This window comes from Equus caballus, chromosome 8 (assembly GCF_041296265.1).
Source record: "Equus caballus isolate H_3958 breed thoroughbred chromosome 8, TB-T2T, whole genome shotgun sequence".
Lineage (NCBI taxonomy): Eukaryota > Metazoa > Chordata > Mammalia > Perissodactyla > Equidae > Equus > Equus caballus.
In genome coordinates, this window is record NC_091691.1 from 64368308 (window position 1) to 64383523 (window position 15216).

The window sequence follows — 15216 nt, forward strand, 5'->3', positions numbered from 1 at the left end:
CCCAAAAATGAAGGAAAAGTTTGATAAATGGGACTCCATTAAAGACTTTCTGTTCATTAGAAAAAATAGTGAAAAGAAAAATATGTTGAAAAGGCAAGTCACAGAAGAGAAGATATTTATGACACTCATAACCAGCAAAGTGCTCAGATCCAGAATTTATAAAGAACCCCTACATATCAGTAAGAAAAAGATGGACTATCCAATAGAAAAATGGGTGAGAGACTGGAACTTGACTTCACAGAAGAGATTACCCAGTGACCAACAGACATACGACAAGATGCTCAACCTCGTTAGTACTCAGAGAAACAAAACCTCAATGAAATACCACTTCATACACTCTTGGTGAGTGTGTAAATTGGAATACCCACATTGAAAAACATGTCATTGTTTACTAAAATTTACTAGAATATTAAGATACTTCATGACCCAGCAGAGCCATCACTAGATATATCTGACAGAAATGTATGCACATGTGCTTCGGGAGACAAGGACAAAAATGTTTATAGCAGTGCTATTTGTATTGGCTCCAAACTGAAAACAATCTAAATGTCTATAAACAGTAGAATGTGGTATAGTCATACAATGGAATACTTTGTAGCAATGAAAGTGAGCAAAAGCTACATGCCACAATATGGATGAATCTCACTATTATACTGAGCAAAAGAGTCGCACAAGAGTGTATACAGAATAATGCTGTTTCTGGGAAGGTCAAAAATAGGCAAAACAACACTATGATGTCAAGTGTTAGGATAGTGGGTCACCTTTGGGGAGGGAAGAAAAGGTAATGGGAGCAAGAGGGACTTGTGAGGTGCTGGCAGTGTTCTATTTCTTCACTTGAGTTGTGGTTACATGAGTGTTTGCTGTGTGATAACTCATTCGCTCTAAATTTATGTTTCGTGCAGTCTGTTATCCTTTAAATAAAATCAACTTGAAAAATGAGTGGGAGAAACAAAGTAGGAGGGGTAGCAATGGAGATAGCAAGTGTACCAGTACTTTTGAGGTGTTTTTGGAAAAAGGAGAGAAATGGGGACGTTAGCTGGGGAGATCATGCAGTCAAGGGAGACGTTTTCTTTTTCGTTTGTGAGATGGCATGTAGTGCGGTATTTTTTTATGTTGATGGGAATAATCCCAATGGGGAGAAATTTGAGAGGAAGGTATTATAGCAGGAGCTTTGAACTTGAGTAGGTGAGAAGGAATGAAGGTGGCTTCAGACAGGGGACAGGGATAATTCGGGCATCGTGTAGCAGGAAAAAGGCACACCATTTATGATCACAAATGCCTACAGGATGGTAAATGCATTGATGGGAGTATGGAAATTTTCATTTGATGGCTTTTATTTTTTTCGGTGAAATTGGAAACAAAGTTAACACCTGTGAGTGAGGAGGGTGAGAAAGGTATTGGAAATCACTGGAGATGTGAAACAGTTTGAAGGAGTTGACTAGGAAATGTAGTATGAATATTGGATAGTGCTGAGAGCTTTTTGGGTTTGTGGTTGTAAATTGAAAGTGAGACTATTCAGCCCATTCATATGTTTTCTTTAGCCCTATTCAGCAGTTTAAGTGCAGATGCAAAGTCAGCAGAAAGTTGGATTTAGCTGGGATTGGGATATCGCCAGGCAAGTGAGATAGAAGAGGGAGATATAAGGCAATGATTATAATAAAGAGCTGTGGATCTGAGCAGAGTAGAGGCAGTAGAAAACCTGAAGAGGGTAACAGAAAGTAAAAAGATAGAGGAGTCTGGATTGGAGGTCCCAGTGAAGGAAACTAAAGATCTGGGATTTTCGGAGTAACTGAGTTGAAAATAATCCAGGATGATGGAGTGGTTGGGGAATAGTGGCCAGAGACTGGGATGCTTAAAATGGAGATTATCAGTATTGACATGGCCTAGGGATATAGCATGAAAGTAAGTGGGTGAGAATGGAGGAGAGTTTCATTGAAGGAGAGGAGAGCAGAGCAAACATCTGAGAGGCCAGGTATTGAAAAATTGACTATGTGGAAACCGAAATCACCAAGAACATGATGTCAAGACTAGTGATGGAATTGATAGGGAAGGTGGTAGATACTGTAACAAAGGTGGGCTGGCAACTTCTGATAGCACTGTCTTTAAAGAACCTGAGGCTTCTTAGAGAAGAGGGAGAAACAATAGTTTTGAATCAGCAATGAGGAACATGGAAGATATTTATCCCTATATCCAGACTCTGTGGTATGCGGGATGTGGAAGAAAAGTCAGCTGCTTCTTGAAAGACCACTCAGTAAGTGGTATTCTTGGCAATAGTTTAATTAGTATAGAAGATAAAGGGAATATTCAGATAAGGGATGGTGAATATAGGGGATTTTACTGACAATAATATGATGAATTCTGGAGAGCACAGTGGAAAGGTAAAGAGGTCAGGAGCCTTAGTCAAATCGAAATTAGAATTTGGGTGATTCACAATGACCTGGAAGGCTTGAGTTTTTTGTTACTTGTTCATATCACTATTTTTAGTACCTTATGATTTTAAAACATTTTCACCAGATCTATAATTATATATCTATCCTCATTTCTAATATTGATTGTTACTTTTCTCTTTTTCCTTAAACAGTCTTGCCTAGTGGTTTGCAATTTTTAATTTTTTAAAGAGAAGTAGCTTTTCCTTTTGTTTATTTAGTTGTTTTTTAAAAATTTGTCTATGTAATTATCTTTTCTTCTATTTTGTTTAATCTATTGTCTTCTTTAAACACTTACCCTATTAATTTGAAAATATTCTTTTTCTAATAAATTCATTATAAACTCTAAATTTGCATCTCTGAATCACTTCAGTGCGTCCTACTAGTTTTATGTGTAGTACTTTCATCCTTGTTCATTTGTAAGTAGTTTGTAATTTTCATTTGATTTCTCTTTAATCCAGGCGGACTTAGAAGTACGTTTAAAAATTTCTATGTACATTTCTTTTTGCCTTTTGAATATCTCGTTTTTTTAATTATTGATTTATAGATTAATTTCATCATGGTCAGAGAACATGATCTATATATGAACATGATCTACCCGAAATGTGTTGAAACCTGCTTTTTGACCTAGAAAACCTTCAGCTTTTTAAAAATGTTTCCTCTGCAGTCAAAAATAAAATTGTTTGCCTGTTACTTCTGTTTTTTTTTTTCTGTTTTAGTGAGCATGCTCTATTAGATTCTTATTAAGTTGGATTTTTTTTAAAAAACTCCCACTCTGACTGTGGATTTGACAGTTTCTCCAACTTATTCTGTTTATTTTTCAAGGCTGCATCATTGGATGTATTTAAGACAATTCATAGTTTTGTTTTGTTTTTTAACCCAGTGTTCACTATATCTTTATTAACTTTTTTTCCCCGCTGCTTTTGGTATTGCTACACCACTTTTAGTCTGGTTAACATTTTCCTGGTATGTCTATTATTTTTTTTTTTCTATTTCTTTACTTTCAGCCATCTGTATGATTTTGTTTTAGGTGTATCTCTACTAAGTGGCTGGATGTTTAAATTTTTAATTCACTCTAAGAGTCTTTCTTTTCAATAGGTGAGTTTAATGCATGTACATTTATTGTATCTGTTGATATATTTGGACTTACTTCTTTTAGGGTGAAATCATGTGAAATTGATATTCAACCATTTTTGACCTATGAAAATGACAGTTTCATTTAGTTCAACCTAATAAATCTTGTTTGCTGTTTACCATCTTATTTTTTTTCCTCCTTTCCTGCTTTGCTAATTGACACAGTTTCAGTTGATAAAATTTTTAGTATCCGGGGCTTGCCCCGTGGCCGAGTGGTTAAGTTCGCGCGCTCCGCTGCAGGCGGCCCAGTGTTTCGTCGGTTCGAATCCTGGGCGCGGACATAGCACTGCTCATCAGACCACGCTGAGGCAGCGTCCCACATGCCACAACTAGAGGAACCCACAACGAAGAATACACAACTATGTACCGGGGGGCTTTGGGGAGAAAAAGGAAAAAATAAAATCTTTAAAAAAAAAAAAAGTCAACAACAACAACAAAAAAAAACAAAACAAACAAACAAAAAAAAATTTTTAGTATCCATGTTTTTCTCTAGCTTGGTTTGGAAGCTGTACATTTTATTTTTATTCCTGTAGTAGTAGGACCTGGGCACGTTGTAATTGTCTGTCAAGGTGTGGATTTATCTATCTACATGCTCAGTGCACAGAGTGTACTTTTGATCTGAGCATTCATATTATTCTTCAATTCTAGGACGTTTCTAGGTATAATCTCAGATTTTGCTGTTTCACCATTTCCTTTAATCTATTCTTCTGGAACTACTTGTATGTATGTACTAGAGCTTCTCAATCTATACTCTTATTTTTTCTCCCTTTGTCCCTTTTTGAATTGTATCTAGATGAATTTCTCATTCATATCTTGCTAGTGGCAAAATTCATATCTGGCTCTGCCGTTTACTGGTAGTGTGGCTTTGGACAAGTTACTTGGCCTTTCTATACCTCAGGATCCTTGTCTGTACAATAGGAATAACTAGGATTGTTGTGAGGACTTGTAGTGTTTTGAATAGTTCCTGGCACCAAGGATATAGAGAGGGCCTCTGTTCAGGGAGTGAGCTCTGGGTCCCGGTGCCATTCTCAGGAGAAGCTGACTACAAGCATGCTTTTCCATCCCCACTCTTTTTTTACTAGGCATTGTCTGGGTTCTGAAGTGTATACACAGTGAAATATCAGATTAATATTTAACTATCCCAACACTAAGCTGGACAAAGCTGGCCAGCAGGTGCTTTTCAGACCAGTTCCCAGAGGTGGAAGATAAGTAGTGTGGGACAGCCCCCTAGAGTTCAGCTTTTTCACTCCTTTTTCTGAATCTGGAAAAGTCTTGCTTCTTCTAAGTCATGGGCTTAACTGGTGGTATAGCTGGCAGCGTCCAGATCATCCTTTGCCTGCCAAGAACCTCCACTGCCTTGTAGGGTCTCCAAGGGCACATTTCCTAGAGGAAAGTATGACATTGTTTCGGTGTCAAGAAGACTTAAATAGAACTAACAAAGAATAACTTTTGTAATGTATGATCTTAGGGAAGAAGGTTTAAGACAAATTTCAGGTCACCTAACATGGCAATTCTGTCTTATATAATTAGTTGCTTAAAAAGTACTAATACCATGTATTGAGTGCTTAATATTGTACCAGGCACTGTACGAGTTATATTTAAGCAGTTGAGCAAAATAATGTGCCCAATTTACAGATGGGGATAACTTGGATGTAGGGAGATTAAATGATTTGTGCAAAGTATGGTTAATAAGTGACCCAAGTGAAATTTGTCAATGACAAAACATGTAATCTTAATCATTGTGCTCTGCCATCACTTTTATGGTTGGATCTTCATTGATCTTGTCTGAATGAGAGTATATGGAGGAGAAATTTTGTAACGTTGCCAAACACTGCTGGGCAGGTAGCCACACATCTTAAGAAGTATTGAATTGTCATTGGGAAGTGGTTATGACAGGCTAAATTTAGTGGGTGACAAAGAATGCTTTGAAAATCATAGCTCAAAGAGACATGGAGAAGAGGATTAGATTATATGTGCATATTCACCTTGATTTGGAATCAAGCTACTTCATTTCTCTAAGCATCAGTTTTCTCATCTGTAAAATTGGGAGAATAATACCTCTGTCTTAGGTTGTTGTAAGGATAAAATGGGATAATGCATATAAAGCTCCTAGTGCCGTTTCAGGCTCTGAGAGGATTCGGATAAGTAGGGTGAGACTTTAACAGTTGAAAAATAATAGAAATAGTTATCCAGGGACTTCTGTTGTTCTGCATTCCTGAATTGTTAAGTATATGTGTGGATTGTTTCTCTGGTAAGCCCAGTCTCACTGAGATGAACACTATCCTAAGCAAATTCAGTAATCTCTTTATTTCCAAAATAGTGCTGAATCACTCAGCCAGGCACTCAAGCTAACTCTCAGATCACATAGTGAATTTCATGCATTACAGTTTATTCAGTAATCCTTTCACTCACTTATGTATAACAGTGTTTATTATGTAGGCCATCTTTTAATTAGTGTTATACATAGGGACATAGATGAAACCACTTGTGTTTACACTCACTGTTTAAACACCAGGGATCTTCAGTCAACTCCAGCTCCACTCCAGTATATAATTCAGTCCCACAAAAAGCATCAGCCCAGTATGGTAGTGATGGTGTAGTTTGAAAAACCTGCCCATCTCTCCTCATCCTTTCTCAGTCTGTGCTCTCTGCCAAAGCAATGGAGTAAACTAAGGAAGAGAAAAACATGGGCTATAGAAGACAGGAGATCCAATGTGCAAAAGATAAGAGAATCCCCAGGGGGCAATAGTGAAAGGAGAGCCTCAGATGACAGTGGTGCAGGCATGGAGGCAACCAGCCCAGAAAATTCCAAGAGAGATTTCTTTAAGAAGATTTCACTGATATTATAGCTGGTGCTTTTGAATATCTTAAGAGACTACACAATTTTTAGAGAGTCTGAGTTTCAATTAGTAACAAATACATAAAAAACTAAGGAAAAGGAAAAAAATAACCAGGGTGAAATAGAGGGAAATGTTTTACAGAAAAGGAAAAGTATTCATAATATACAAATTGGCGTTGAAGAGCATTTTACATAGTCCTGATATGAACATTAAATAATGATATAACCAAACTTATAACCACAGTGGAAGACTGAGGGACTAGCAAGTGTACGTGTCACGATGGGGATAGGAGTGAAATACACCCTCATTTTATCAAGTCAGTGTGTAATATCTAGAACTAGAAAAAAATCAAATAAAAAATGCAAATACAGTTTTTAGAATTATGAAGGTAAATACTGAGAGAAACAAGTAAAAGAATTGAACTTGGTTTGCTTTATGGGAAGGGAGAAGTGGCAGAGAGGTGAGGGAACAGTTTTTTTGTTACGAGCTTTGGTCAGTTGTTTATGCTTTAAGCTGTGTACATGTCCTTTGATCAAGATAAAAGCTAAATAAAGTTGCTCAGGTAATTTTGATCTCTACACACAACCCACCTCCCAGGAGACTCACTCCTCCGATCTAGTGCTTCTCAAACTCAAACTTGCTAGGGCAGGAGAAGAGGAAGAAAGGAAAAAAAGCAGAGGTAGTTACTGTTGCTATCTGACCTTTGGGTCACTCCTTTCTAGTTCCTCAGACCAGAAAGAGAGACCTTCTCTTGCGGTTCTTTCTTTGGGCATCTAGTTCACACTTCCAATTTTGGGGCTGCCTTTGAGTGCATGCTGGCTATTGCCAGAACGGGAGAAAATGGAAAACTCACCACTGGTTCAGTGGAACTTCGAATTCTGGTCTCCCCCCACTTGACCTGCTACCATTTACATTTCAGAGTCCCCTCCCATAGCTGCTCCATGCATTCTGTCCGAGATTCATAGTTCCACTCACTAGGAGAGACAGAGTGGAGTGCACTTACTCCATCTTTCCTGGAACCAGAAAATACACCCATTTAAAGTGTACAATTCAATGATTTTCAATAAATTTGCAGAGTTACACAAGCATCATCACTTTTCGAAAATTTCCATCACCCAAAAAGATCTCTGGTATATATTTGTAGTCACTCTTCGTTCTCACTCTCAGCCCCAGGATTAGATTATCACTAAAACTCTTACCTGTATAGATTTGCCTTTTCTGGACAATTTATATAAATGGAATTATAAGTATGTAGTCTTTTGTGTTTGGGTCCTTTCACTGAGAATGTCTCTGGGATTCATCCTATTATAGTATGTATTCTTTGTTACTTTTTTATTGCCCAGTGTTATTCAGTTGTATGGATATACCACATTTATTTCTCTGTCACCAGTTGATAAACATTTGTGTTGTTTCTATTTTCTGGCCATTATGAATAATGTTGCTAAGAATATTTATGTACAAGTGTTTGTTTGGACATATGTTGTCAGTTTTCTTGGGTGGATTCCTACTTGCTGTGTCGTATGGTAACTCTGTGTTTAACCATTAAAGAGACTGTCAAACTGTTTTCCAAAGTGGCTGCGCCATTTACAATCCCACCAGCAATGTATGAGGGTTCTAGTTTCTCCACACCCTCATCAACTCTTCTTTTTGACTGTCTTTTTATTATAGCCATTCTACTGGGTGTGAAGTGGTATCTCATTGTGATTTTAATTTGCATTTCTCTACTGACTAATGATACTGGGCATCTTTTCATGTACTTATTGGCCATTCTTATATCTTTGATGAAATGTCTCTTCAGATCTTTTCCCCACTTTTAATTGGATTATTTGTCTTCCTTTTATGAGTTGTAAGGGTTCTTTTTATATACTGGATACAAATCCTTTATCAGATATATGATATCCAAATATTTCTGGTTTGTCTTTTCATTTCCTTAATGATACCTTTTGAAGCACAAAAATTTTAAGTTTGATGAAGTCAGATATATCAGTTGTTTCTCTTATGAATTGTGCGTTTAGTGTCATATCATACTTAATGGTACAAGAGTGAAAGCTTTCCCCGTAAGATCAGAAACAAGGAAAAGATGTCTGCTCTCTACTTCTATTCAACATTGTATTTGAAGGCAGTCCAAAACCTGAAAGTATGTACTGAGTGCAGAAAGAGCCCCAAGAGAAGCCCTTTCCTTCTGGTCTGAGGAATGAGAAAGGCGTCTCTTAAGAGCTAAAGAATGGAGGAAACCCCTTGCTTTTTCCTCTCTTTTTTTAACCTGCTTTTTTCCCTTCTCTACTATCCCAGCCCCTGGACAGTATTGCCAGGGCAGCACAGCCAAGGGAGCAGTGGTCAGGCAAGCAACTCTCCTGAGGAAGGGGAGTCTTCTCTCTAACCAGAGGGTGTCTGGTCTCCAGAACATGGGTAGAATCCTGTTTGCTTTTCTTTTTCTGTCTCCTGCTGTTTGGCCCAGAACACAGACACAGTCACAGGAAGTGTGCAGCAGAGTGAGAAAGCTAAAGCCTCAGTTTTCTACCTGTGTTAGAACACTCAGCGTAAAAGATGTCAGTTTTCTCCTAATAGATGTCTAGATTTAATGCAATTCCATTCAAAATCCCAGCAATGGATTTAAAAATTTATTTGGAAAGGCAGAGGAAATAGGATGGCTAAAATAATTTTGAAAAAGAAGAATAAAGTTGGAGGAAATACAGTACCCAATTTAAAGACTTACTATAAAGCTAGAGTAATCAAGATAGTGTGGTGTTGGCAAAAAGACAGATACATTGATTAGTGGAAGAGAGTAGAATGTTGAGAAATAGAGCCGTATTTGGCTATTTGATTTTTTGACAAAGGTGCAAAAGCCATTTACTAGAGAAAAGATGTCAACAAATGGCGTTGCATACATCTGTATGTAAAAACATGAATCTCGACCTAAGTCTCATGTGTTGTATGAAAATTAACTCAAAATGGATCATAGATCTAAATCTAAAACCTAAAATTTATAACTTTTAGGGAAAATATTCAGCACCCTGGCATTAGGCAGAGAGTATTTAGACATGACACCAAAGGATGATTTCATAAAAGAAAAAAGTTGTAAATTGAACTTCATCAAATTTTAAAACTTTCACTTTACTAAAAACACTGTTAAGAGAATGAAATGACAAGCTGCAGACTAGAAGAAAGTATTTGCAAACTGTACTTCCAACAAAGGATTGTATCTAGACTATATAAAGAACTCTCAAACATACAACCCAATTTTAAAAAATTGAATGCAATAAAATGTTATCAACAAACTTGATACTTCACCCAAGATGCTATATGGATGGCAGATGAGCATGTGAAAAGACATTACCTATTGGGGAAATGCCAATTAAAGCCATAATGAGATACCACTCTTTGCCTATTTAAATGGCTGAAATAAAAAATGCTGGCAGTAACAAGTGCTGACAAAGATGCAGGACAGTCAAAACTCTGGTACATTTCTGGTGGGAATGCAAAATAATACAGTCCCTCTGGAAAACATTTTAGCAGTTTAAAAGTTACACTTAGAAAGTTACGCTTACCATGTAAGCCAGCAAGCCCATTCCTGGATATTTACCCTAGACAAATGAAAACATATTCATATAAAAATCTATACATGAATGTTTACAGCAACCCTGTTCATGATGGGTGAAAACTGGAAACAACAGGTGAATGAATAAACAAACTGTGATATATCAGAATGGAATGCTATTCAGCAATAAAAAATAAACTTCTGATGCATACAACTTGAATGAATCTCAGAGACATTATGCTGAGTGAAAGAAACCAGTCTCAAAGATTACACATATTAATTCCATTTATATGACATTTGTGAAAAGACAAAACTGTACTAATAGATGTTGCTTGCTAGGGGTTAGATGTAGGGGGAGAGTGTGACTCTACAAGGATAGCACAAGGCAGTTCTTTGAGGAGATGGAACTATTCTGTTTCCTGATTCTGGTGGTGGTAATATGAATCTATACATGTGTTAAAACTCATAGAACTTACTACTCCCTCCCACCCCTCAAAAAAAGATCATTAAAAAAAAATGACACAATGCCACATGTTGGTGAGTATGTGGTACAGTGGAACTCTAACACACTGCTGGTGGGTGTAAATTATTACACCCTCTTTGGAAAACCATTTCACAGTATCTATTAAAGCTGAGCCTATATTGACCCTAATGGCCAACAATACGGAAATGCATACATGTAAGTCACCAAAAGACATGTACATGAGTGATTATCACAGCACTGTTCATAGCCCAGGCTGGAAAGTACCCTGATGTCTATCAGTAGTTGAATAGAAAATAAATTAGGATATATATTCATATAATGGAATACTGTGCAGCAATAAAAATAGACTATTGCACATAACAAGTATGATACACAAACATAATGTTGATTGAAAGAATTCAGACACAAAAGAATGTACCCTATATTAGTAGTTCTCAAAGTGTGGTCCTGGGACTTCTGGGGGTCCTTGAGATCTGTTCAAGGAGTCTGCAAGATTAGCCCCCTCCATAAGGCTGGAGTTCAGACCTCATTGGAAAAGGTCTCACTGCATCTCACTAGATAGTGGAGAAGTTTGCTGGTTCCCCCCCGGGCAGATCTGGCACACAGTACTCTCCAGAGTAGGCAGGCCTAACAAGCTGGAAATAGACTTTCAAGTGCCTTTGGGCAGAAAGTCAGAACCAGAACTGGCAAACAGGAACCAACCTTCTTGGGTACAGGTAGGTAAAACTGGGAAACCAACTGCTCGAGTGGCTGGGAGACTCACTGAGAATCTGCCTGTGGAGGTGCTACTGAAACTCAATGGAGATGAATGCTTCTGGGCATTCTGGGCATCCACCACACACTTCACTAGCAGCCATGCAGTAAGAAGGAGAAGAGAACAAATGGAAGCACACTGGAACCAGGAAGGGAAGTTTCTTCCTTGTGCAGTGTCCCTCCAGCACCCTCTACTGACAAAGCTTGTGTAGGCATCTTGCCCCTGCAAAGGAGAAATGCTTAGAGGAGCTAGTTACATTATCACAGAGCAGGCAATGAAGGGTGTATGTGGAGCTAAGAGGCAGTAAATCCATAATGGGCCCACTGTATGACAGTGATGAATCATCTCTCTGATAGCTAATGTAGTATGTGTTTGTGGATTCTTGTGTTTAAAAATTTCTGTTTTAGTTTATAATATGATAAACATCAATAGCTATAATCCACATAAAAGCATTTTGGGATCATCAATTTTTAAACATGTAAAGAGGTTATGAGTCAAAAAGTTTGAGAACCACTGCTCTATATTATTCCTTTTAAATAAAGTTCAAAAGAAGAGGCAAAACTCATCTGTAACATTAGAGGTCCAACTGTTACCTTGGTAAGAAGCACAAAGGAGGCCTCTGGGTTGTTGGTAACAGTCATTTCTTCTTCTGAGTGCTGACTACTTGATGCATTTACTTTGTGGAAATTCATTCAACTGTATACTTATGGTTTGTCAGCTTTTTTGGTATGTATATTATATTTCATCAATAAAAATTTGACTCTTCTTTTCCCTCTCTTTCTAGCCCTATACCCCGTTGTTAAACCTGTATGTAACTTTTTTTTTTAAGTATCACGACCTTATACTGGCTAATTTTCATTCCTGAAGATGAAAGACTCAATTGGGACAGAGTGAAAAAAGCTTCTTCATAACACTGCCTGTGGCCTTCCTACTCATCCTCAGCTCTGTGTCCCCCACCTGTGGAGGGATCCCCCACTCCACCTCCACGAGGATGGGTGCTCCCTCCATGGGAAAAGCTTAGCTAGAATGGTGAAAGGATCTTTGGTTCTTCTGAAGTGCTTTATGGCTTTCCCAGGTAGAGGAGGCTGTGTGTGTTTGCCTGTTCTGAGATCAGTTATGATGATTTTTCTATTTTGCTTTGAGAGAATATTTGTGAATTTGTTGTATTCTCTGAATGATTACATTTAACTGTTTGATTTGGGAAATTATTTTTCTTTTTGACAGGAACCTTACATTTGCTTTGCTTTCTGATTCTTCTGTCCTATTTTGAATGATTTCCATTTTAGTCTTATTTCTAGTGTGCTTATAGTCTTACTTCCTTTCCATACTATTTCAGAATTTAATTCTTTAACATATCATCCAAGAAATAAATCCGTCTTATCACTTTTCTGCAGAACTTGCCATCTCAGATTTTTCTCTGTTCTTCCTGTCTGCCTCCTAGCCATGCACATGGCTAACAATACTGTTTATACACTGTGCATTTGGCTTGATCATCTTCTCTGTCTTACTTGATTTTGTTCTTTTTGTTGTTTTGGTAAGCTAGCAGCTTTATAGTCACTTTGGCTGTTTTCTGTTTCCCAATTCTCCTATAATAGTAAGTAGGATTAATTTGGGAAAAGAGGTCATATATGACTTAATACAATTTGGTTAAATAGTAATAGAATCTCCTTTTTTGAACCCCCTTTACCCATACACAGGACATTCCTGACTTCAAAGTCCTGTTCCAGTAGCCTGTGAGTCAAGCATTCAGGATGCATTTTCCCATAATAACATGGGTGCCTTGGCTTACTCACTTATGATGTACCTGAAGTATGGTACTAATGATACATATATATAAAATCTAGATACCATTTATCATATAACAGAGTTTTTATGGGAAACTATTTTCAGAAGTATTATTTGGAATGCTAAGGACACATTATCCTTCCCATAGCTTACACAACTCGTCTTTTGAGCCTCACCTCTGTAGCCCCGTCTTGGAGGGAGGGAGTTGTACACAGGGTGGCAGGCTGCGTGGTGGCCTTCTAGTGGATCTAGGGTCAAGAGGGGAGTGGACTGTGATGTGAAAATGAGGCTATGGGTTTTTTGGGTCAGTGGATAGCTAGTAAGGTTACTGGTAATAGGAGATGGAGACCACAGTGTGAAACGGAGTCTTGGGAATGGTAAAGAAGATGGGAGGGGCTGAAATGGGATTTAATGAAGAAGGACAGTGGAAGCTATTTATGTCTCCTTTTCTCCTTAGTGGAGGGACCAGTGCTGATGGGCCCCCTACAGTGATCTCTCCTTCAGTTTCTCCTTCTTTCAACCCCTTTACCTTGTCATCTTTTTTCCCTTCCACTTTCCTTTTCCTCCAGCTGCTAACCAGCATCCCTAGGGTGGTACTTTCAGTAAGTAAGGTTGTTGTGGCTGCTTCAGAAGAGGGGTTTTGTTGGTATTTTCCTCGTTTCTTCACCTGTCTTCCCTTTCTCCACTCCTATTGACAGGTAATAACTGATGAAATTGGAGAGACCACAGGTTTGAGGAACTTACTAGAGAGAAGGGAAAAAAGGTGAAAATAGAAAACTAGAGCAACAGTTACAATTAGGGGACACCTGAGAAAGAGTTATATGTATACACTCTTTAGGAGTACATGTGTTCTAAAACATATCCCTTATGTCCGGTTACTTACTGCCACTATACTCTAGTAGGCTATTTGGTAGTTTCATCTAGCTAACTAGATTAAAAGAAGACACCATGTTGCCTAATGAAAGTGCTAGAAACATACAATCAATATGTTGATTTCTGTGTGTATGTATTTTGGGCGTATTTTGTCTTTCTGCTGGTTGCATTTCTAGACATAGTCTTTGCTAAACAAGATGCACGTTGATAGTTCAGTTTGGAGGAGGCAGCACCAAGAGTTTGGTCAGCAGAGCATGGACTGTGGGGTCCTCAGTCAGGCACTGCTGCTCCCTCACTGTGTCTGTCCTCACTTTCTCATCTGTGAAATGTGGCTCCAAGGAACTCAAAATTATTAGGAATCTTAAGTGGCTAGTACACAGTAGATACTCATTAAATATTAGTTCTTTTCCTTGGTGGAAGCTATGTTTTGTTTACATCATTAAACCACGTCGACTCTGGTGGTTCTAGTTTTTTTGTCTAATTGGGTTCTTTGATATACAGTCAGTTTGGTTTTGATGATATAGCCTTAGTACATTCTCCATTGAAATTAGTCAACAGAAAACATGCATCAGGAAGAGGTACCTAATTTTAAGAATGCAATTTACGTCTTTAAAAGAATTTTAACTTAAGCATAACTTTAAATAGGACCTCGTTATTAAAGATGTAACATTAATCAAAACTTAAATAAATGAAAAGTTACCAAGAGTCTCACCACTAAAGCAAACTGTTTATTGTTCTGTTGCCCCTTCTAGTTCGGGGTCACTGATTATGCTGTCTTAACAGTCACTTTTTATAAAGGCATTTGCTTTGTCTCTAGGTGTAAAACAAAGGTGTATCCAGATAACCTTCCTACAACAAGTGTGGTGATTGTTTTCCACAATGAGGCTTGGAGCACACTTCTGCGAACTGTCCATAGTGTCATTAATCGCTCACCAAGACACATGCTAGAAGAAATTGTTCTAGTAGATGATGCCAGTGAAAGAGGTAAATTTTAAATTTTAATGCCAATAATAGCTATGCCTTTTGTTATTAATCGTTAAAAAACTAGTTGCTATCATTTTTAGCCTAATAATTTTATAAAAACTTCTAATTTATCCTAAAAATATTTATGGCCTTTGGACTCATTCACATATGCAAAAAATTATACCCTGTGAAACTTAAAATAATATTAGTTTAATTAGCATTTAATTTGTGTCACATCTTAATCTTGTTTTAAAAAGAAATAATGCTATATAATATAAACGTTTATGCAGAACAGGGAAAAAACCCACATAATTTTGTTATGATTTTCTCTGTGGGAAGCTGTAGCCCTGAGTCACTGAGGAGAGTCTGTATCCTTCTTAGAGCCACGAAGGGAGAAATTTAGTTCGGTATACAGTGGG

General features: G+C 37.7%; 1 protein-coding gene across 3 annotated transcripts in view; it reads left to right on the forward strand.

Moving 5' to 3' along the window:
* GALNT1 (polypeptide N-acetylgalactosaminyltransferase 1) overlaps positions 1 to 15216 on the forward strand; it is a 135517-nt gene that overhangs the window by 81760 nt on the left and 38541 nt on the right. For all 3 annotated transcript variants that reach the window (XM_070220914.1, XM_070220913.1, XM_001496769.6), the window contains one exon: positions 14652 to 14818. In XM_070220914.1, coding sequence (XP_070077015.1) covers positions 14652 to 14818 — 167 coding nt within the window. The remainder of the gene's footprint in view (positions 1 to 14651; positions 14819 to 15216) is intronic.